Here is a 21,595-nt window from a genome sequence, read left to right as displayed (position 1 = left end):
CAGGGAGGCCCCATGGTCTCCAAGCCTAGGAGGCAACATTCTAGATCTGGGGTACTGAGGGGATGGAGGAGCATCTGCCACAGACAGAGTGATGCTGCAGTCAAGAGTCATGTCCCAACACTGATGAGCAGTCCCATTCATGTGAGACTCATCATAAATAAACAGGAGGAAAACCAACAGCCTGAAAGAGAGGTACCAGATGAAGTATCTGTGAATGATCGCAGAAGAAACAAAATAAATAAATAAATAAATTTTAAAGTAATTTTCTCAAGATTAAGTTACAGTAGGCATAAAATAAGAAAATGATGCTATGTAAAATGTAATCAGAGAACAATAAGAGTTCTTACAAAATTAAAAAAAAAATTATTGCCAAAATAAGAAAGAGCTGAATGGCAGAATGGGCACCACTGAAGACCAAATTAGTGATTGGAAGACCGAGTCATGCAATCCTATCAGAACATTAAACAGAAATGTAAAAATATGGAAATTACAAGAATCAAGTGAAGATATGTGGGATAAAGTCAAGAGAAACAATATCTACCTAATATGTGTCCAGAAGGAGAATAGACAGGGAACTGAATCAAGAAAACAACAGAAGAAAGTTTCCTGGAGCTGAAGAAAGACTTGGTCATCTGAAAAAGAGCCTCTGGTGTGAAACGGGACTATCAAAAGGAAACAACTAGACCTTTGCTCCTGAATTGCTTAACCACATTTCTTTTGAGGTCCACAACAGTTCTACACATATAGCTTCAAAAGAGAAGGAAGTACCTAGAATCTATTCTGTCTGCCAGATGTGCATATACAATTTCTGCATGGAATAGTTTTTAAATGTCTACCAGATTTCTTCAAATAAGGCATCCATCCATTATATTCTTCTTTTTGCCAGCATCTGATGCAGGGCAACACAGCTGGCAGATAACCACTCAGTATTTACTAGTTAACTAAGAAACACTAACAGGCTATTTTGTGCTTATGAGAAAAGCAACAGACAATACTTTTCTTTGAGGTAGAGTGCTTTAGAGGATAAATTATAACCACCCTGAGCTTCCACAAATGGAAAGATATTTTCACAATAAAATATGTTGAGTCAATTATATTGAAGCAATGATTTTATAGCCACACATTCCTTCAATATTTCATAGGAATCTAATTCCTTCCTGAGCATTTTCAAAATTCCATCCAAAATTTAATAAGTTGGTACAGAAAAGTTCACATATACACACAGAGAGAGAACCTATAGAGAACATATATACAGAAAAAAAACATTGACTCTGTGAGGCATTCTCTTAAATATTGTTTTAAAACATTCTTTCTTGATATCTTATGAAGTTTTCATGTTAAAATTTGGTTTCATTTTATTGTCTAGGGCCTGGGGAAAATGGAACTAGAACAATGGCAGATAGATAATGGCATAAGCCTTGGAGATTTTGATGGCTGTTAATTCTGTGGTGCTGTTGCTGTTTTAAGGAAATTAAATACACTTTACCCCAAAGTTTTCTCCTTTACAAAACATTCTTATGGTAAGTATGTTTCAATATCACAAAGGAATTAACAAAGAACTAATCAGGGAAAGGAATCCTGGTTGCTACCACTGTGCTTTCTGATAAAACATAACCTTTCCCCCAAAATGAAACTTAATAGTTATAGTCCAGAGATTGACTCATCAGATTGCACAGGAAGGGCAAGGCAGAAAAAGGAAAACCAAAATTCTAATAGGCCAAATCAGCTATTCTGGGCAAAGTTGACCCTATTAAATGGTTTTTCCTTTTTAGAAATAATCTGCATTCCTACATTTCTGATTTGTTGTTTCAAATATTACTGATTTACTCTGATAGCTCACATTCACAAGCCAAACTGTATAGCTGGACCTACTGCTGTCAAGAGAAAGAGAAAGATCTGTTCATTTTATTCTACTTGCTGTCAGACCAGCACTCCACAGTAGTATAAAAGCCACAGCTATTTAAAAAAAATACCTTCCTGACACACTTCCACTGGGAATAAAGAAGAATTAAATTTCATTCACGTGTTAGTGTAATTACTTTTTGAAAGCATTGGGTTTGCATTAATTTATTCAACAAAAAATTTATTGAGCACCTACTATGTGTGAGAATCTGAATGTAGTGATCTGAATGTAGATCAGTTCCCTTCCTAAACAGAACTTCCCTATCTAATAAGGAATATAAAGAGGGAAACTTTGTGCCCCATGGGAACATGCAGGTGGGCATGTTGACCTAAACTTGGCATGTTTTGGAGGCCTCCTAGATGTAACCTCTACACTTAGATAGGGGTTTCTCAACTTCAGCACCATTAGCATTTTGGACCAGTTAATTTGTTGTTGTAGGGGCTGTTCCGTACATTGTAGAATGTTTAGCAGCATCCCCGGACCCTACCCACTAGATGCCACAACTTGGTGAATGTCTCCAGACATTGCCAAATGTCCCTTGGGGGACAGCTCATCTCCGACTAAGGACCACTGACAGATGGAAGATGAGAAGAAAGTTGTGGGGTGAAGGAAGAAGAAAGGAGTATGGTATGGGGAGAAGACACAAGAATTGAGAGGTACTCAGTGGCACAAAGGTCCCTAAGGCATGAAGACCTCGGCCCCTTGGGTGGAGGGGAGATGCTAAGCCCAATGTGAGAATGAAGAGAGAACTCAGGTCAGATCCTAAGGGCCCATGTAAGGCATATTATCAGGTTGGAGTTTGTATTGTCTATTACTGTGTAACAAATTGCCCTCCAGTCTTTTCTATTTAAAAAAACTAACCTTTATCATCTTAATAGTTTCTGAGGGTCAGGATTCCTGGAGCAGCTTAGCTAGGAGGCGTGGCTTAGGGTCTCTCAGGAGGTTGCAGTTAAGTTGCCAGCTGGGTCTCTGAAGACTGGGCTTGCTATGGAAAGATGTGCACCCAAACCCACCATTAAATGCAGAAGGCTTCTGTTCCTCCTCACGTGAGCCTTCATGGGGCTGCTCTCTACACTGCTTCCCCTCCAGACAGTGATGGAAAATCAAATTTGCTTTTAAAAACAACCTGGCTTCTACTTAGAGCTAGGAGCAAGGAGGCAACTGGAAGCCATCAATTGTTTTTGATTAGAGAAGTGCTGGTCAATCTACAATTTATCACTTAAGCCCCTTGATAGTTAGAAAGTGACTCTAATTACCCGAGGGCCTTAGTCTTTAAATCAGTCACAGTTTCATAAAAGCACAAAGTAATTAAGCAAGCAAATAATTGAAGTATTGCGCCTTCAAATTCAATAGTGACCAAAACTGAGAGCCCAGAGAAGCTAAATAACAGCACTTCCATCAAAGCTCATCAGACTTGATAAAGGTCATCATCACTTTATAAAGTTTTCCACAGTGAGATTGTTGAAGCCATCATAGCCCATTCTTCACTTTCATGTAAAAGTGGTCTTAGGAGTCTAAATATCTAAGTAAGCTGAAAACTCCAGAACTCCCAACTGAGATAATGGCTGGAGAGTTCTATCCTGAGTGTTTTCAAACTAGATGTCTGTTTCCTTTCAACTCATTGAGATTACTGTTAACCCCAATTTATGTAGACTATCCAACAATAAATCACAAAGTCCTGTAATGTGATTGCTCTTACTTGCTGGAGTCTATCCAAATAGCGCCAAATACCCATCTTGCCCCCATACCCAAATATTCATTTTACTTTTGGATACAGAAATTCACCCATTCACTGGAACCTGGCTTTGGAGTCCACTGATACAAAATAGATTGTCTGAAATGCCCACAACCACTGTGGGTGCCAATACTGAGCTTGGCTCTGGGTTTCCCCAGTCTGAACCATGGTTGGGAAGCTAACTTTAGGCAGCAATTAGCTTAAGAAGAGAATCTAAACAACCCCCAGTGTTATCCTTTCAAGTCCCTCTTCCCTAAATCATTCAAGTAGGTACAATCAGAGCCCTTTCCTTTGGCTTTTCCTTAACTACTTAGGATCACTAAAAAGTACCTCCACTCCCCAGGCTGCTGCTTGTAACTTCTTCCTCTGACTGATAACCCCACCCTTCTTTATGCAGAAACAACCGCCCTGCCTTCCCTCCCCAAAGCATGGCTGACATTAGGTTGTAGTACGTAACAAACTTTCCTGAGGATGACAAACAATTATTATATTGTAAAGAAAGACTTCAAATTAGACATTTGATTCCACGGCTCCTTAGATTTGTCTGCCTGAGCCTTCCACTGACCACCCTCTTAGCTCCAGCCTCATCCCCACCCATGTGTAGCTCTGACTTATAACCAGGGTACCACCCCCATCAATCCAGGGGGTTTTCACTGACCCTCCCTTGACCCTGTCTCCAGAGTCCCACACTCCACAGGCTCCAACCAAGAGAAGCACACCACTTAACCTCTTCTCCTAGAGATGCTGTCTGACCACAAGAAAGACAGCTTTTTGCAGAGCCATTTAGTTTCTCTTTGTCTCAAACTCTCTCTTCTGTAACAAGATCAGGGTAGAACCGCAAGGCTCCTGGAGAGTTCCTCCAAAATGAAAATGCAATCCCCCCCAAAGAAGAATTCTGCCACTACACCTGGAACAACAAGCTCAGATTTTAAATAACCTGAGTTTTGGTACCCATTATAAGTACAAATCAATTGGCCAGGTCAGACAGCCCGAGGGCAATAACAATTTCCTAGGGGACCAGAGCTAGGTTCAGACTAGCCAACCTGCAGTGACTGATTATAAACAAAAAAGCCTGGACAAGCTGTGTTGAAGCCCACTTGGGCAATAGCAGGGAGGCGGTCAATAGATCCCAGAAGCCAGGCAGAGAACCAGGAACCAGAGATCTGCATATACTGAAAAATGCAGTTCAGGAACAAACAAGGGAACACCTGAGAAGAAGTGTGATTAACGTTCCATGCCATTCTAGATTCTTAATCTCAAGCTACCAGAAACTTCTGGATGGCATATTTGTCCCTTGACAACGGTGACTAGCAGAGGTGAAATGGGAGGGGAAAATAAAAGTGTACCTTAAATACTGTACATGCCGTATTTCACTTAACCAAACCACTACTAGGGCGTATTTGATCTTTTCCAATTTTTAATATTGTAAGTAAGTCTATGAATTTTATTTTTTTATTTGCTAATTCTTCTTCATAAATCCATGTCTATTTCCTTAGGATAAATTTTCAGAAGTAGAATACCTAGAAAAAAGAGTGTGAATATTTTTCTGATTTTGACATATGGCATCTAGGCACAAGATGCAAGCCTAGTTTTGCCATCAATAGACTTTTCTGATATCTGTGAGGAATCATTTGATCGTCACTATGGTACTTCCTAGGTTTATTTAACTAGTTTACTGGTAAGTTAAGCAACTCATTACAGAGGAAGTTGAAGTAAGTTCAGCTGGCGGGTGTTGAAATGGTGGAAAATTTCAAGTTAGAATAAAGTGAAAGAGAATGGGTTTGAGAGAACACAGGGGTATAAAGACAGTCATATAGCAACCAAATTTCTCCCCAATTCACTCCTGAGACAGACCTCCTCTTTAGGACAACATGATGCTCAAGGTACTGTTTCCTTTTACGTGGCTTATTTAAATTGGGTTTTTACTAGCTTTCCTTTTCTGCTCAATTTCCTCAGTTGCCCTCTCCTTTTAAAAGCTACCTGCTTCTACTTTTAAAATGTTATTGAAATATTTCTCACAGCCTCTGGGTGATCTAATTAACTGCATCTTGTTTTTCATCAGTGTTTTACCAAGAATAGACATAACTCTCTGGTATAAAATTAGGAAGAAAATAGATTATTATAAGTTCATAGAATGTTAACCTTCTAGTTTGGTGTGTATCCATTATAGCATTGCCAGATTGCTTTTCTAATTATCCGTCTACTGTCCTTAGTCCCTTGGAGAAGATAAGCTTTTTGTGACAGGAACCGTAACATGTTGGTTTGGTGTTCTAGAGCACTTAGCACAGGGCAGACACATAGCAAGAACTCATGAAATATTTATTAAATAATTGCACATTTCACCTTAATTTATACATTAATCATAGTATTTTACTAAGATCAGATGTAAATGCCAGGAGAGAATCAAGAAGACCAAAAAGATATTTTAGAAATAGACGAGCACGAGGCTGAAGACAGCTGAGCAGCTGCATGTTTATTTTCTAGTGTTCATTTCCTCAGGGGCCAGAAAGAGGCTGTTTGTTCTCTGGCACATAGGATGGTGTGCATGACTTGTCAGGGGGTCCAGTGGGGCCCTCCTTTCATTAGTCACTAGCACCGTGGGATTGGGTGCATGCATGCTCCAATCACCTCCTATGCTCCCTGTTGACGCCCGGCCAACACATGCTCCCCAGGCATACACGTTGCCCCAGAAGGCACTCCCAGGTCAGACCTAACCCTGAAGAAGTGAACAGTCCGTCATTAAATGCCTCAACTGTGGGAATTGTGGGGATGGGAAGAGAGGTCAAAAAGAGGCAGTTTTGCTTATAAGAAAGGGTCCAACCAGTGCTTGAATCTCTAAGTTTTACTGGGCAGATCATCAAGCCAGTTCTTTTCCCTCCTTCCCTTCTCTGTCCATAAAATGTTTACCCAAATTTCTAGCAGCATGAAAATCAAAGTTATTGCTATTCTCTACCCTAACCTAAAACGCCCATCCCAGCACCTTTTCTCCATTCCAGGCATCCTCTCTCCTGCTTTCTCCCACTCCAGCCTCCTCTCATTATTCTAGCAAAGCTTCAGAGACATAAAAAGCAACCCATTGTTTTGCAAATGGCAAGGGATTGAAAATATAGGACTAATCAGTGGCCAGATTGAAGGACCTTCAGCTAGAACCTTGTTCCATATTTGCACATCTGCTCTGGCACCGAGCTTAGCATCAGAGAGCCCCAGACACCCCAGATCCTCTATCCAGTAACCCCTTACCCCATCCTATAGCTCATGTTTTAAAATGAGGTATCTGATGTTCACAGAGACAAAGAAGTTGTACAATGATGCAATAGTCAGAGCAGGGAAGGGAAGCAACCTAACATTTACTAAGTGGTACTAAGTGCTAGGCATATAGTGAAACGTGACTTAAGAGAGGATGTTTTTAACTATACATAACAGATATGCTCTTTATCTGGTTTGTGGGTAGAAATAGAAGGTCTTATCAACTAGGATGATCACACGCAATTCACATTCAACAAGTTCACAATGAGCCCCGCATCGCTGCCCAGAAGTCTGCTCCTCTTCCTGTGCTCCCTCTCATGGCAAATGGCACTGCCATTTCCCCATCCACAACACGCTGCATCGGTCACTTACCTGCCCTGTCTACCCCTCCCCATCCATTCTCTACATGAGTACCTACAGAGGTCTTTGCAAAACACAGTTCTAATCACACCTCTTCCTCTCTTAAGACAGCACTATGGCTCCCTGATGACGTCACAATCTTCAGCATAATATAATTGTCACCATTCAGCCCTGGCCTGCAAATCCATTCTCCTTCTCATCTCTGCCCCTTGCGTGCAGCCCTGCAGCTGGAGTTTTCCCGATTCACTGCACCCCCGCCACACACACACCTCCAAGCCCCAGCCCACGCTGCTACCTCTGCCTTTAACCTCCATCCTCATCCTCAGCAGCTTTGCCTGGTTGACTCCCAGAAGTTTTCATAACCAGCTCGGGCATCTACACCTCCAGGAAGTTTCCACCAATAGAAAGAGCAGGCAGTGGTTCTCAAGTGTAATTTTAAAGTTTCCAGTAGCCATATTTTAAAAGAAACTAATGAAATGAATTTTAATAATATATTTTATTTAACAAATATACCCCAAATATTATCATTTCAGCATGTAATCAATATTTTTAAATTATTAAGGAGACGCTTTATATTCCTTTTGCTTTTCTACTAAATTTTCAAAACCCAGTGTTCATTCTCCTCTGATGACACGTCTCAGTTTGGACTAGTCACTTGTAGCACTCTATCACCACATGTAGAAAGTAGCTACCACATGGAACATGACAGCACTAGAGCTGTCTTAGGAATCACTTAGGAATCACCTCAAGAGTTTAATAGAAACCTAGAACCCTGTGCTAAGCTTCCAAATGTTCTAGTTCTGGGGAGGGTCTAATTTTGGAGGCATGGGTGAAGAACCAGAAATGTTCATTTTCAGCAAGAAGTCTAGGTTTCTGATGTATGTGTTCCTCAGGAAACGGGGGCTTAAGAGACAGATGCATTGATTTCAGAATTCAACCGAGGGGAAGCTGGGATGAAGTGAGAGAGTAGCATTGACATATATACACCACCAAATGTAAAAGAGATAGCTCGTGGGAAGTTCCTGCATAACATAAGGAGATAAACTCGATGATGGGTGATGATTTAGAGGGCCAGGATATGGAGGGTGGGAGAGAGTTGTGGAAGGGTGGGGATATATGTATAAATACAGCTGATTCACTTTGGTGTGCCTCAAAAATTGGCACAGCAGTGTAAAGCAATTATATTCCAATAAAGAGCTTTAAAAAAAAAAAAGGAAAGAGAAAAAAAAAAGGAATTAAACCTACAGGGGTATGTGTTCAGACTCAACCAAGTTATAGCTGGGTGACTTGGGGACTTCACCTTTCTGGGTCTTGGTCTCCTCACCTGCAGAGTGAGACTCATGATACCTGCCTAGAGACCTATGCGCATTTAGTAGATGCTCTATTCAAAACATTCAGCTCAACACCTGGCACATGTCTCACAGTGACAGCTCCTGGCTGTCTGAATGCAGCCCACACCCAGGTATGACCACTGGATGCGCAAGACATCCCTCCCATCCTCCCCCTCTGAGGCTCCACTTGCCTCCACCAGAGCCCACCACACTCTGTGGCCATTATCTGCTTACTACTCTGTGTCCTCAGTTCGACTGCAGACAGATACTGACCATCGTACATTTCCACATCCCTGTGCCTCACACATGCATTCACTATACATCATTTTTTAGGAACTGAACTTAATGTGACCAACTACTTTTCTGTAGTAAACTCTTTACATAAAAGTACCTCAAGTTCTCATGGAGAAAGGAAGTGTGAGAATACAAAGTGAGCGTAGCACTGTTCTAACACTCTTCCCTTTAAAGTCTGTCACAGAAAGCTTTGCCAAAGTGATCCATGGCTTGAACGTGGGACACCTCACGGATCGTGTTATTCAGAGGAGCAAGAGAATGATTCTGGATACTCTGGGTGTTGGGTTCCTGGGAACCGGTACAGAAGTGTTTCACAAAGCCAGTGAATACAGTAAGGTAAGAAGTTCGATGTCTACTTTAGAGCTAAAACCAAGTGTGCACACATGCCTGTTTGTGAGGTGTACACCCAGGGACGTACGTTTGGGCTCTACTGCTCTACTCTTCATTTTAGAGATAGTGTTTGGTGTATATAGCATTGTTGTATACAGGTTTTTTTTTAAATTCTTTATTGGAATATATTTGCTTTACACTCTTGTACCCGTCTCTGAGGTACACCAAAGTGAATCAGCTGCATCTACACACATATCCCCATATCCCCTCCCTCCCGCGACTCCCCCCCCTCCCCGCCCTCCCCGTCCTGGCCCTCCAAGGCATCTCCCATGAAGTTGTTCTCCTTTTGTCATACAGCAACTTCCCACTAGCTATCTATTATGCTTTTCTATGCTTTATTACCTGAATCTTAATATTCATTCACGTTCTTTACTAAGTCACTATCTTAAGAGTAGTCAATCTTAAGGCTAGCAATATCTCAAAGTTGACTACTGTTATGACTGAAAGCACATTCTTACCTGAGAGTCTTAGCAGCTGTAGCACCTGCCCCAGGCCACTTGTTCATGCAAAGACTTTAAGATTCTCTGGAGAAAAGGCTGGACCAACAACCTGAGCAGAGAGTAGGTGTTTACATGGGAGATGTACCATCCACTCTCCAAAGAATGTGCTTGGTATGGATGATGAGCCCACCTTTCCTAGCATTTATCCTCAAGGAGGAAGTAAGAGCAAATTCAGGCTTCATTCCTTGGTGCACTTATGGATCACAGACTGGGACTGAGCAACAGCATCTCCTCTGCCTTCCATGGAGAAAGCTGTATATTCTTCTACAAGGAAGAGAGACATCCAATAACTAGGGCTTCAGTCTAGCACAAAGGGCTCAATAAGGAGTATTAAAGTACCGCCTCTAAAGATAAAGAAAGACTCTTGAAATGCTAACTTGGCATGTTGGGTTCACACTCTGTATCACTGATTGATATTTTTATGTTCCAGATCTATAGTTCCAATGTATCCAGCACTGTTTGGGGCCGGCCGGACTTCAGGCTCCCACCAACATATGCTGCTTTCGTTAACGGTGTAGCTGTAAGGAGATTTCCATGTCTTTTCAATAAGAATAATTTCAGGGCCAGAAAACATCTCAGAAATTGCCCAGTTTCCATATCTTACTGATGAGATCATTGAAGTTCAGAGAGGTGAAGTGGCCTGCCCTCTCTCCTATGTAGTAATTTCAGTTTTCACATGTTTACAGTGAATTGATGCTTTTCAAACAAATTGTGAAATGGAGGAAATAAGATGGAGATATTAGATAAAAATACCCCTAAGGTATCTCAACTCTAAATTAAATGTCCATACTCAATTCTTTCTCAGTTCCCTCTGTTGTGGCCAGTATCAGTTTCTATCCAGTAATCAGCCTTCATTCATTCATTCATTCATTTACTCAACAGATATTTATTGAGAAAGAAACACATGGTGTCTATATTTGCTGAACCACATGGTGTCTATATTTGCTGAACCAAATGTCAGCACTTCTCATCTGACAAACAATTTTTATGCTTTTTCTGTGTGTCAGAGGCAGTCTATAAGATTTAATTCGGATATCAATCTGTTGGGATTTCTGAGATATTTTTATGGTTTCTGGGGACAGTAGTTCAAAATATTGAAAGTCAAACCTAATGGTGCATCCAGAAGTAAATGTCTAGAAAGCAGTGGGAAAGGCACTAGCTGCACCTAGTAGACAAAATCTACTTTTAAATGAACTTCCGGTTATTACTATTTCATATAAGGAAAAAGCAAATTGCTGGGATGAAGAGGAATAGAACCTTATAGCAGAAAATAATGATTTTAAAATATAGCTAATTAGTTAATCTGGGTTCAAGAGTTCTTGCAACTTCTCCATAAGTTTGAAGTTATTGCATAATAAAAGTGTTCAAAAAATATCACCTGATATAGAATAAATGACATTACACTTTTCATGTGACTTGTTTGAAAGGTGGAAGAGGGAGGGAGCAGTCACCTAATTCTACAGCTTTGTTTATAAGGTGTGTACAGGTCTTTCGAATGGTGGCACCTGAGTAAGACCTAAGCTCCTTGGGTTCACTAGCTGCACCCTAAGGTCCTACCTGATCTGGCCCGCGGATAGCAGGTCTAGTGTTCAGCCATGTGATTAAGAATCACAGCCAGTTCATAGGTTTAATTTTCAGAGAATTAGATTTAAAAATCTCACATCAAAGGTTATTACTCAACTAAACTTTGGCCCAAAAGCCATTGCTATTCAGGGAAATACATTTTGGTTTCAGTTGTTGTTTGTGTATCTTTTCACATAGATTCACTCAATGGATTTTGATGACACGTGGCACCCTGCCACCCACCCTTCTGGAGCTGTCCTTCCTGTCCTCATGGCTTTATCAGAAGCCCTACCTCCAAGTCCAAAGTGCTCTGGCCTTGACTTGCTGCTGGCTTTCAATGTTGGTATTGAAGTACAAGGCCGATTAATGCATTTCTCCAAGGAAGCCAATGACATACCAAAGAGGTATGGAGAAAGTGTGCTTCATGATGAGGTGGCCACGTTCCCCTTCATCCATTAGTTGTTATCTCTGTAGCTCTTTCTGACACAGAGGTTGGTTCAGTTGAAGATATTATGTTAGTGCGGGCAGATAAGTCAACTGAAGTGGTTACATATCAAACTGTACATCCATATACAAAGTGTTAGTTAAAAGTCTCCTCTGGGTTTGGAGAGCTGATGAAGCAAACAGCACCATGCACTCAACTGGAGCCTCTCACCCCAGGGTGATCATGTCATTCTGGCCTCTGTGGGTACTCTGAATATCTCTCATCTCATCTCAAAGCAGAATCTACTTTGGTATTTGCTAGGGTCCTTCAGACTAATGAGAACATTCAGAATATCCTAAACCTGACTGTTCAATCCAGAGATCAAAAATGGTCAAACACTGCCTTTATCACATGGTTCAATCTAATACTTGCTTTGCTACTCGGTCCAGCCTGCTGGGGGGAGAAATAAATTGGAATACTGAGTGAACTTTCACAGTTTCTACAAGGCCCTCAGTTTTTACAGTTACTTACATAGGCTTTCAGCAATCAACAACTTTTGCCTTTCTGGCAATAATTGTAACAGTACCATTTATAAATAATTTACTATGTGGCAGGCACTGTTGTAATCATGTGAATTTGTTCAAAACTTACAAAACCCTATAAGATAGATACTATTGTTATGATCATTTTATATACGAGAAAACAGATACCGAGAAGTTGAGTGACTTCTCCGAACTCACAGCTAGTAAGAGGAAGGGCTTAGATTTCAACCTAGGCATTAGGGCTCCATTAGCTAAGCTCCTGATCACTGCACTACGCTGCCCTCTGGTGGTTGAGGTTTGTAAGTCTCCAACTCTGTGTTTGTTTTTCAGATTCCATCCCCCCTCAGTGGTGGGAACTTTGGGTAGTGCTGCTGCTGCATCTAAGTTTTTGGGGCTCAACATGACAGAGTGCCAAGAGGCCCTGGCTATTGCTGTTTCTCATGCTGGGGCACCCATGGCAAATGCCGCCACTCAGACCAAGCCTCTTCACATCGGCAATGCTGCCAGGCACGGGCTAGAAGCTGCTTTTCTGGCAATGCTGGGTCTCCAGGGAAACAAACAGGTCTTGGACATGAAGGCAGGGTTTGGGGCCTTCTATGCTAACTATTCCCCCAAAATCCTTCCAGACCTAGATTCACACACTTGGCTGCTGGACCAGCAGGATGTGGCCTTCAAGCTTTTCCCTGCCCATTTGGCCACGCACTGGGTGGCAGATGCAGCTGCATCTGTGAGAAGGCACCTTATAAGAGACAGAACACTGCTTCCCACTGACCACATTGAGAGAATTGTGCTTAGAATTCCAGATGTCCAGTATGTGAACAGGCCCTTCCCAGACTCGGAGCATGAAGCCCGCCACTCCTTCCAGTACGTGGCCTGTGCCTCGCTGCTCGATGGTGCCATCACTGTCCCATCATTCCACAAACACCAGATCAACAGGCCACAGGTGAGAGAGTTGCTTGGTAAGGTGAAGCTGGAGCATCCTCAGGACAACCTACCAAACTTCAACACACTGTACTGCGAGATAAGTGTTGCCCTCAAGGATGGAGCCATCTTCACAGGGCACTCTGATACCTTCTACGGTCACTGGAGGAAGCCTCTGAGCCAGAAAGACCTACAGGAAAAGTTCAGAGCTAATGCCTGCAGGATGCTGTCCCGCCACACTGTAGAAAGGCTTATAGAGATAGTAGAAAACCTAGAAGACCTGGAAGACTGCTCTGTGTTGATCACACTTCTGAAAGAACCCTTTCCACCACAGATAGTTTCTGAATCTCTCTAGCATTTAACAATTCCATCATGCAATCTCTCCTAAGGCTTAACAACATCTAAATGACTTTATATTGGGAGAGATTCAATGCTTTGCTTTATAGAGCAAGGGTCTGTTCTTGGTCTGCCTCAAAATAAATGCAGCATGCTGTAGAGAGTCCAGACACAGAACTGGATATACATGGAAGAAGTCTTGTCCTGTAAATTTTGCAGCACAGTTCCAGTTACCTACTGCAAGATAATGATACAAGAAACACAGAGAAATTTATTTTATAAGCATTCATAAGGCTGAAATTCAAGTCAACTGTGATTTCTTTAATCTTTTCAGAGGAGTTATTTATGAACTTCATGAACCTCAAGGCATGAGAGGGATTTGAATTTCTACATACAACTTGCTGACAGTGAAGAAGGGCTCTGGTCTGTTGTGCCACCAACAGACTTCTTAAACTATTGGTTATCAGAAGCCCTTCACAGTGGTGTGGATGTTATTAGGTTTAAAATTAGGGCTTCATGGGTTCAAATCCTGCTTCTACCATTGACTAGGAATGACCCTGGGCATGATTCTGGATAATGCTCTACTTAAGTTTCTCTCTTTTTAAAGCATAACTAATATTAATAAAGCAGTTTGGCTCTAAAAGCCATGTTCTTAACCACTACAATATCACCTTTCATTACAAAAAAAATTTTGAGACAAATATCATGGATGTAGAGTCTGATATGTAATAAAAGATAGCTAGGGACTTCCCTGGTGGCACAGTGGTTGGTAATCTGCCTGCCAATATAGGGAACACGGGTTCGAGCCCTGGTCTGGGAAGATCCCACATGCCTCGGAGCAACTAAGCCCATGAGCCACAACTGCTGAAGCCTGTGCACCTAGAAGCCCATGCTCCACAACAAGAGAAGCCACCATAGTGAGAAGCCTGAGCACCACAATGAAGAGTAGCCCCCACTCTCCACAACTGGAGAAAGCCCCTGTGCAGCAACAAAGACCAAACACAGCCAATAAATAAATGAATAAATAAATTTATTAAGAAATAAAATGTGATTGCATTCAAAGTTACACAGGAAATACACTTTCACTGAAAAATTATATATTAAAGTCAATGTAAACAATAAAAATTAAGTTTCATATATGTTTTATAAAAAAAGAATGACAGCCAAAATATAGTATATATGTGGGTAATAAAATAAATATTAAACTGTATAAAATAATAAAAATGTCTTGTGGGGTTAAAAATTGCAACATTAGCATTATATACATATAATATATATATAAGCAGAGAGTTATTATAATTAATGTATTCTAAATTCCTCATGTTGTTCAAGAAAAGGGCAAAGCTATTACCTCTAGACTTTGATCTGTAAGAATGTATGTTGACATTTGTATGGTAACTATTATAAAACAACAGTAGAATGTATCACTTCCAGGTTAATAGAGGGAGAAATATGGAATTAGGGGAAAAACATCCAAAGAAAAGTAAGAAAGGAGGGGGAAAAGAAATATAGAAAAGGCAGAACAGACAGAAAGCACAATATAAAATGATAGGAAAAAATCCAAATATATCTATAATTACAAAAAGAATAAGTGGACTAAATTCTCCAGTTAAAAAATACAAAGACTATGAACACGTTTTTTTTCTTATCATAATTTTTTATAGAATTGAGCAAAAACAATTTAAGTATGATCTCATTTTATCTCCTCCCATCCCTCCCATTTCCTTCAGTCACCAAAGGTAATCATAATTAATAGTTTTTTTGTGTATACAGATATATACTTACACATACAAATGTATATAATTGTTTGACATACATATTTTATCAATTATTCTGCAACATGTTTTAGCCTTGTTAGTATTGCCTTGGAGACATTTTCATGTTAGCATATAAAACTTTTTAACAGTTGCAGAGTATTCTACTTTATTTCATCATTCCCTTATGGAAATATTTTTAGATTGTTTCTAACCCTTTAGCGTTAGAAACAAATGCTACAATAAATGTCACTGTGTATTTTTGTGCATCTACGTGTGTATTATGAACACATTTTAAAATATCTGTCTTATTAACATCTAGTTTACATATCAATTCATCCATTTTACATTTTATGAGTTTTAGTAAATGTACAGAGTTGTGCAAATATCACTGCAATCCAGTTTTGGAATACTTTTATCCCTTCCAAACATTCCTCAGGCCTGCTTCCAATCAATTCCCACTCCCATCTCCAGCCCTCAGCAGCCAATTATCTGCTTTCTATCTCTATAGTTTTGTCTTTTCCAACATTTCATATAAATGGAATTATACAATATATAGTCTTATGTGTCTGGCTCTTTCACTTAGCATAAAAGTTTTAGGATTTTTCCACATATGTTATCAGTATGTGGAATCCCTTTCATTGCCAAGTAGCATCCCGTTGTATGGATATACCATATTTTGTTTATCCATTCATTAAAGAGAAGCTGGATTATTCCCAGTTTGGGGCTATTATGAATAATGTTTCTATGAACATTCACAAACACATCTTTCTGTGAACATATCTTTCCATTTCTCTTGGGTGGATTCCTAGAAGCAGGAATGCTGGGTCATTTGGTAAGTACATGTTTAACTTTACTAAAAGCTGTTTTTCAAAGTAGCTCTATCATGTTACATTTCTACCAGCAATGTACAATGGTTCCAGTTTCTTCTTATCCTCACCAACCTTTGGAATTATCAGTCTTTTTAATTTTAGCCAAACAAGTGTGTATATAATGGTATCATATTGTGCTTTTAATTTGCATTTCCCTAATGACTAATTCTTGCCCATTTTTGCCTATTATTTTAATTAGGTTGTCTTCTTATTGAGTTGTACAAGTTCATTTTATATTCTGGCCATAAGTTCTTGAACAGATATCTCTTTTGCAAATATTTTCTCCCAGTCTGTGGCTTGTCTTATTGTGTTTTTAATGGTCTCTTTCAAAGAGCAGAAGTTTTAAATTTTGATCAAGTCCATTTTACCATTCTTTTAAAAATGTTTGTTCCTTCCTTTGTTGCTATTAAGAGACATTTTTAAAATCTAGTTATATACTTTATTCAAGACACATAAGGATGCAGAAAATTTGTAAGTAAAAAAGATGGGGGAAATGTGGATTGTATATTAACAAAAGAAAGCTAGAATAAATAAATGCTAATATTAAACAAAAAAGAATTCAAGCAAAAAAGCATTACTAGAAAAAAATAATGATAAATTCAAATCACTAGGTAACTAAAATAATTCTAAACTTATATGCATCTAAGTACTATTAAATTGCAAGGAGAAATAGATAAATCCAACACCATACTAAGAGAATTTTAGCATTTCTCTCTTAGTAATCTACATTTCAAAGAAACCAAAAATCAATAGACAATATAAGATTTAAACACAATCAACATATCTTATCTAATGGATATATAGAGGACTTTGCACTCAACAACTAGAGAATTCACTATCTTTTAAAAACCATCTACTTAGGCATAAAGCAAGTCTCAACTTTTCAAAGCACTGGACCATCCAGATCATTTTCTCTAATCACAACGCAATCAAGTTACAAATCAATGTAAAAAAGACAATTAGAACAGCCTGAAGTGTTTAGAAATAAACATTCCTCTAAATAACTCTTGGGTCACAAAATGAATTATAGAGGAAATTATAAAACATTTAGAACTAACCAATAACAAAAATACTACATATCAAAACGTATAGGATGTAGCAAAAGCAGTACTTAGAAATGGGTAGGACTGTCTACTGCTGCCTCTGTTTTACACGGGTTATGCTGTTCCATAGGATGGTCATGTTAACGCTGATGATGTGAACAAGGTTGATAAAAGAGGAGGTGGAAGAGGTGGTTTCTACTGTGACCTTGAGAGTTAATTTAATTATCCTGTCTTGATATGTTTTAGAAGTTTCTAGGGCAAGATATGAGGGCCATTAATAATATCCTCAGATAATCCCTGTCAAAAACAAGACAACAAACCCAAAATGGAGTTGTTTATGCTAAACCCATATCTACCACATCGAGACTGAGTTACAGTTTCAGCTCTTCCAGAAATGGAGTCTTGAACCAGTGAATCAGGAATCTCTGATCAGCATTAGTTAGGGTATCTGTCTGATAACGTTGCAAACCTCTAAAGGAAAGTAACCGTGCAATAACCAATTCGTTTTGGGTTTTTTGATTGATTGATTGATTGCCTAGTGTAACTTCCTTGTTCTCACTCCCTTCTGCCTATTTGCCTGCTAGATTGGGTACTGCATGATTCAAATCGATTTTTGCTCAACTAAACTCAAAAAAAAAAAAAAAACCTTAATATGACTCAGTTTATCTTTTAACACCCAGAAGCTTGCTTTGGACCCACAACAGGGGTTGGGGAAGACAATCTCTCCTGAGGGGGACAATAGCACTCAAGATGACCTTGTTTTTGGCTATTATGCCCACTGAGTTAACTGAACACAGGAGAAAATATGGGGGAATATGGGTCTGTAGAGAGAGCTTAAGGGTCCTCTTCCCTGACAGCCCTGCACACCATCCACCCCACCTTACCACATACAAATAATAGAAGAGAAAGAGGAAGAGAGAGACTGGCTCCTCACATTCTTTTCTAGATGATTCCTTCCAAAAAGCTAGGGCATTTTAGAGGCACAGTGCTGGTGGAGACTTTGGATGGAATGAGAAAGTTAAAGCTGAGCCCGCGTCTCTTCCTTCCATGAGGCTGGGGAGCAAGAACAGCTTGTGAGATATGCTACCCTGAGAAAGCCCAAAACGGGGCTCAGGCGGCTCTGATCTGAAGTCTAGGCATTGTGACAAATGCTTGCTTCTAACCTTCCTTTTCCCTGGAGACAGCAAGAAAGGATGCAGCTTAGTCCACTGTTAGTGTGCTAGGCCCTGTGTGTAGGCAAATGAGTCTTCCACTTGGATCAGGCCAGAAGGCCAAGGAGAACACCCACCGTGAGACTGAGACAAAGGCTCTAGTTCACAGAGAGAGGTTTATTCCAGCTCCCTCTCTGTATTTCTGCATCCTCAGCACACATCTATGACCTTGAGCCAAAGTGCCTTAGTCCCCAGATATACCTTTGCCCGCTCTGGGGACCCCTAGTGCTCTTGTACATATTTGGGGGATCCCCAAGACCATGCACATATTCAGGTGCATGCCAAAAGAACTCATGGGCTCTGCATACAACTGTGCTCATGGCTAAGTTTACTGTAGTGAGAGGATCTGTGACAGGATCAACAAGAGAACAAGACACAGGCGGAGTCTGGAGAAACCCCTGCATAGGCTTTCAATGCTCCCTCCCTCCAGTGAGGAGATGTGTGAATGTGCTCCTTTCACCAGCAGAGAAAAGTTCAGTAAAGTGTGTTCAATGTTCCTGCCCAAGAAGAGACTTATCACCCAAGGTTTTTAAGCAGCTGGTCATGAAGGTACCCTCTGCCCAGCAACAATCATAATTCCAAACTCCAAGAAGGAGCGTAGGTGTTCAGTATAATTCACATTGTTTGCACAGTCTAGGCAAAGTGGATCCATTTTATCAGTTAGAGAGTGGGTCAAGTGCCAGGTTCCCAGATGCCACCAAGTACCAACACTGTAAACAGGCCCTAATAAAGACAGCAGCCTCCAGCCTGCTATGTTATCTCTTGTCTGCACATCTTGTCCCATCCTGAAATGTCTTCCATTCCTGTTCATGTGGATTTGTAGGGTAAAAAAATGATACAGAAAAACTAGACATTGCCTCCACTTTAAGAATTGTTTCTGCCCTGTAGTGCTTGAGCTCTATAAACAGTGTGTTTTATCATCATATTAACTAAAACTGATATCCCCACTAGGCTTAGGGCTGCCACAGACCAAAGAGCTATAATCATTTTAACCAGGCACTTAAAATGAGAATATGTGAGTTTAAAGGGAATTTTTATATATTTTATAACAACTTTACTCTGAAGCTCTATCTAAGGTCTGTGATAGTTTATGTAGGGGAACCTCTTTGGGGATGTGGAGTAAATGGTGAGTGTCCATTCAACTCAACAAATGTGCACTGAAGGCTTAGTATATGTCAGAGGATGTTCTTGGTGCAGGTGATAGAGCAGTGAACAAAACAGGCAAACACCCCTTACAACTGTGAGCTTACAATCTAGAGTGAGTAGAGAGACAAGCACAATAAATAAATAGCACAAAGAAAGTGCTCTGCACCTCATCTGGGTCAGCTATGCTTCCTTGATTCCTCCCCTGGTGGGAAGGTGAGCTTCTGGAGCCTGAGTTGGGTTCAGGGACCAGGGAACCCAATGCATGTGAATCAATAGCTTCCAGTTCTTCCTGGAAGAATATAATCTGTGATAACAAAGGACTTGTGAAACTGTAAGGATGTAGCTTCCTTGTCAGTTCTGGCAGGACTTCGCTGCACAGAGCAAAGCTACAGGGGACTGAAGGCAGGGGGCAAAGTCACCACCAGGTGCACCTGTTTCCTTCCAGCAGAGGTGCACATGTGTGTGGGTACATGCCTGTGTGTGCATGCACATGTGTGTGGCCTCTTCCCACCAATGAAATCTATCTGCAGCACTGCAGTTTTTATTACTCACTAGTGAAAGTGCTCCACTGTTCCTCCCTTCTACTCTACATTTGAAAACACAGCATAGAGATAGTTCACAGAAAGCGATCATTCAAAAGACATCCAAAGCGGGCGAATGTTTCAGAAGCCACTACTCTGGCTCCTGATGAAACCCTGGGCGCCCAGCAGTTGACAGCTTCACAGCACATCTAAAGAACGTATTATGCGCATAGTGTCATGGCTTTATCTGAATCATACAGAACAGAATAAATACCTTCACAGAAATAATGAAAATCAATCTAGTCACCAAGTTCAGTTGTTAATGCAGATATCAACACTCAGATATTGTCTCACTTAAAAGATTTTCCCTGCTTTTTGTTGGAGTTATTTCTGAAAACAAGTCAACCCTCCCCAGTTACAGTTGGTGGCCATGTAGAAGCCAACCTGGAGATTTAGGAAAAAGCCTTTGCAACAGCCCGAGGCCCATCTGTTTAAAACATGGCATGAAAGTATTGCTTCTGACTTTAAAAAATGAAAAATAAAAATGACAAAGTGCTTGTCTAGAAACCATGGGTATGTGGATAATTCAATGACAGTTATTTCATCTTTGAGTGAAGATCACATCAAACATCCCTATCATCAAGTGGTAAAGTGTGTAATTCAATTGGCTGGAGCTAAAATATTTTTACTTGCACAATTTCTTTCAAATACTATAAAGTATCACTTTTCAAATACATTGTAAAGCACCCCCCTATCATCTTCCCTTTTCCATCACAATTTTCATGCGAGGGGCCATGCCACCAAGGCGCACGTCTGTGCCATTTTGTTGGCAGTATCCTGGCAGTATTCCCTCACATCCCCAAAGCTGTGTTTGCATCTAGGCTTCTGGGCAGCAGTGGCTGGCTCTGCATCAGCAAACCTATCAGAAGAGGAGATCTAACCGAGTGGGGGAAAATGTTTCTTAGGCACCTGACAGCATGATTGTGAAGAGAGTTAAAATTATCAGCTCTCAATGGCTTCTCAAACACTGCAGTATTTGGAACAAAATTTCATAGGCACCGTGCACATAAGAAATCTGTTCCAGTGTGAGGCTTCATTGAAATATCCAGTTAGTAAGAGAAAGGAGGGCTATATGTACTAGGATCAATAGGAAATAATTCAAGTAAGCACAATTAGATCCACACAGCTGAATAATATCATACAAGAGAAAAGCTATATTGAAATATTTTTCTTACAGACTAAGCCAGAGTATTTTGTAAGAATACATCTTCTCTATGATTCATGTCACCTGGTCTTATCACTTTAAACCAGAGCCCCTTGCCATGCCCACCCCCACCTTAATGCCAATCACCAAATACCGCAGCCCCATAACGAATGATAATTTGTTAAGCTATCAGAAAAGCAGTCACATTTATATTCACCTGGAAGAAGAGAAATAGGAAAATGCTTACCCGACAGGAAGCTTTTCATCCTTTTCTTCTCCTCCATCCACAATATTATCCT

General features: G+C 40.4%; 1 protein-coding gene across 1 annotated transcript; it reads left to right on the top strand.

The window, feature by feature from the left end:
- Nucleotides 1-8,977: 8,977 nt before the first annotated feature.
- Nucleotides 8,978-13,564, top strand: ACOD1 (aconitate decarboxylase 1). The gene is made up of 4 exons (XM_057707193.1): nt 8,978-9,205; nt 10,190-10,279; nt 11,521-11,726; nt 12,619-13,564. Exons 1-4 carry the CDS (start codon nt 8,978-8,980, stop codon nt 13,562-13,564), a joined length of 1,470 nt encoding a protein of 489 aa, XP_057563176.1.
- The last annotated feature ends 8,031 nt before the right edge of the window (nt 13,565-21,595 follow it).

This window comes from Hippopotamus amphibius, chromosome 14, assembly GCF_030028045.1.
Source record: "Hippopotamus amphibius kiboko isolate mHipAmp2 chromosome 14, mHipAmp2.hap2, whole genome shotgun sequence".
Lineage (NCBI taxonomy): Eukaryota > Metazoa > Chordata > Mammalia > Artiodactyla > Hippopotamidae > Hippopotamus > Hippopotamus amphibius.
This window is presented reverse-complemented; position numbering and strand designations above follow the sequence as displayed.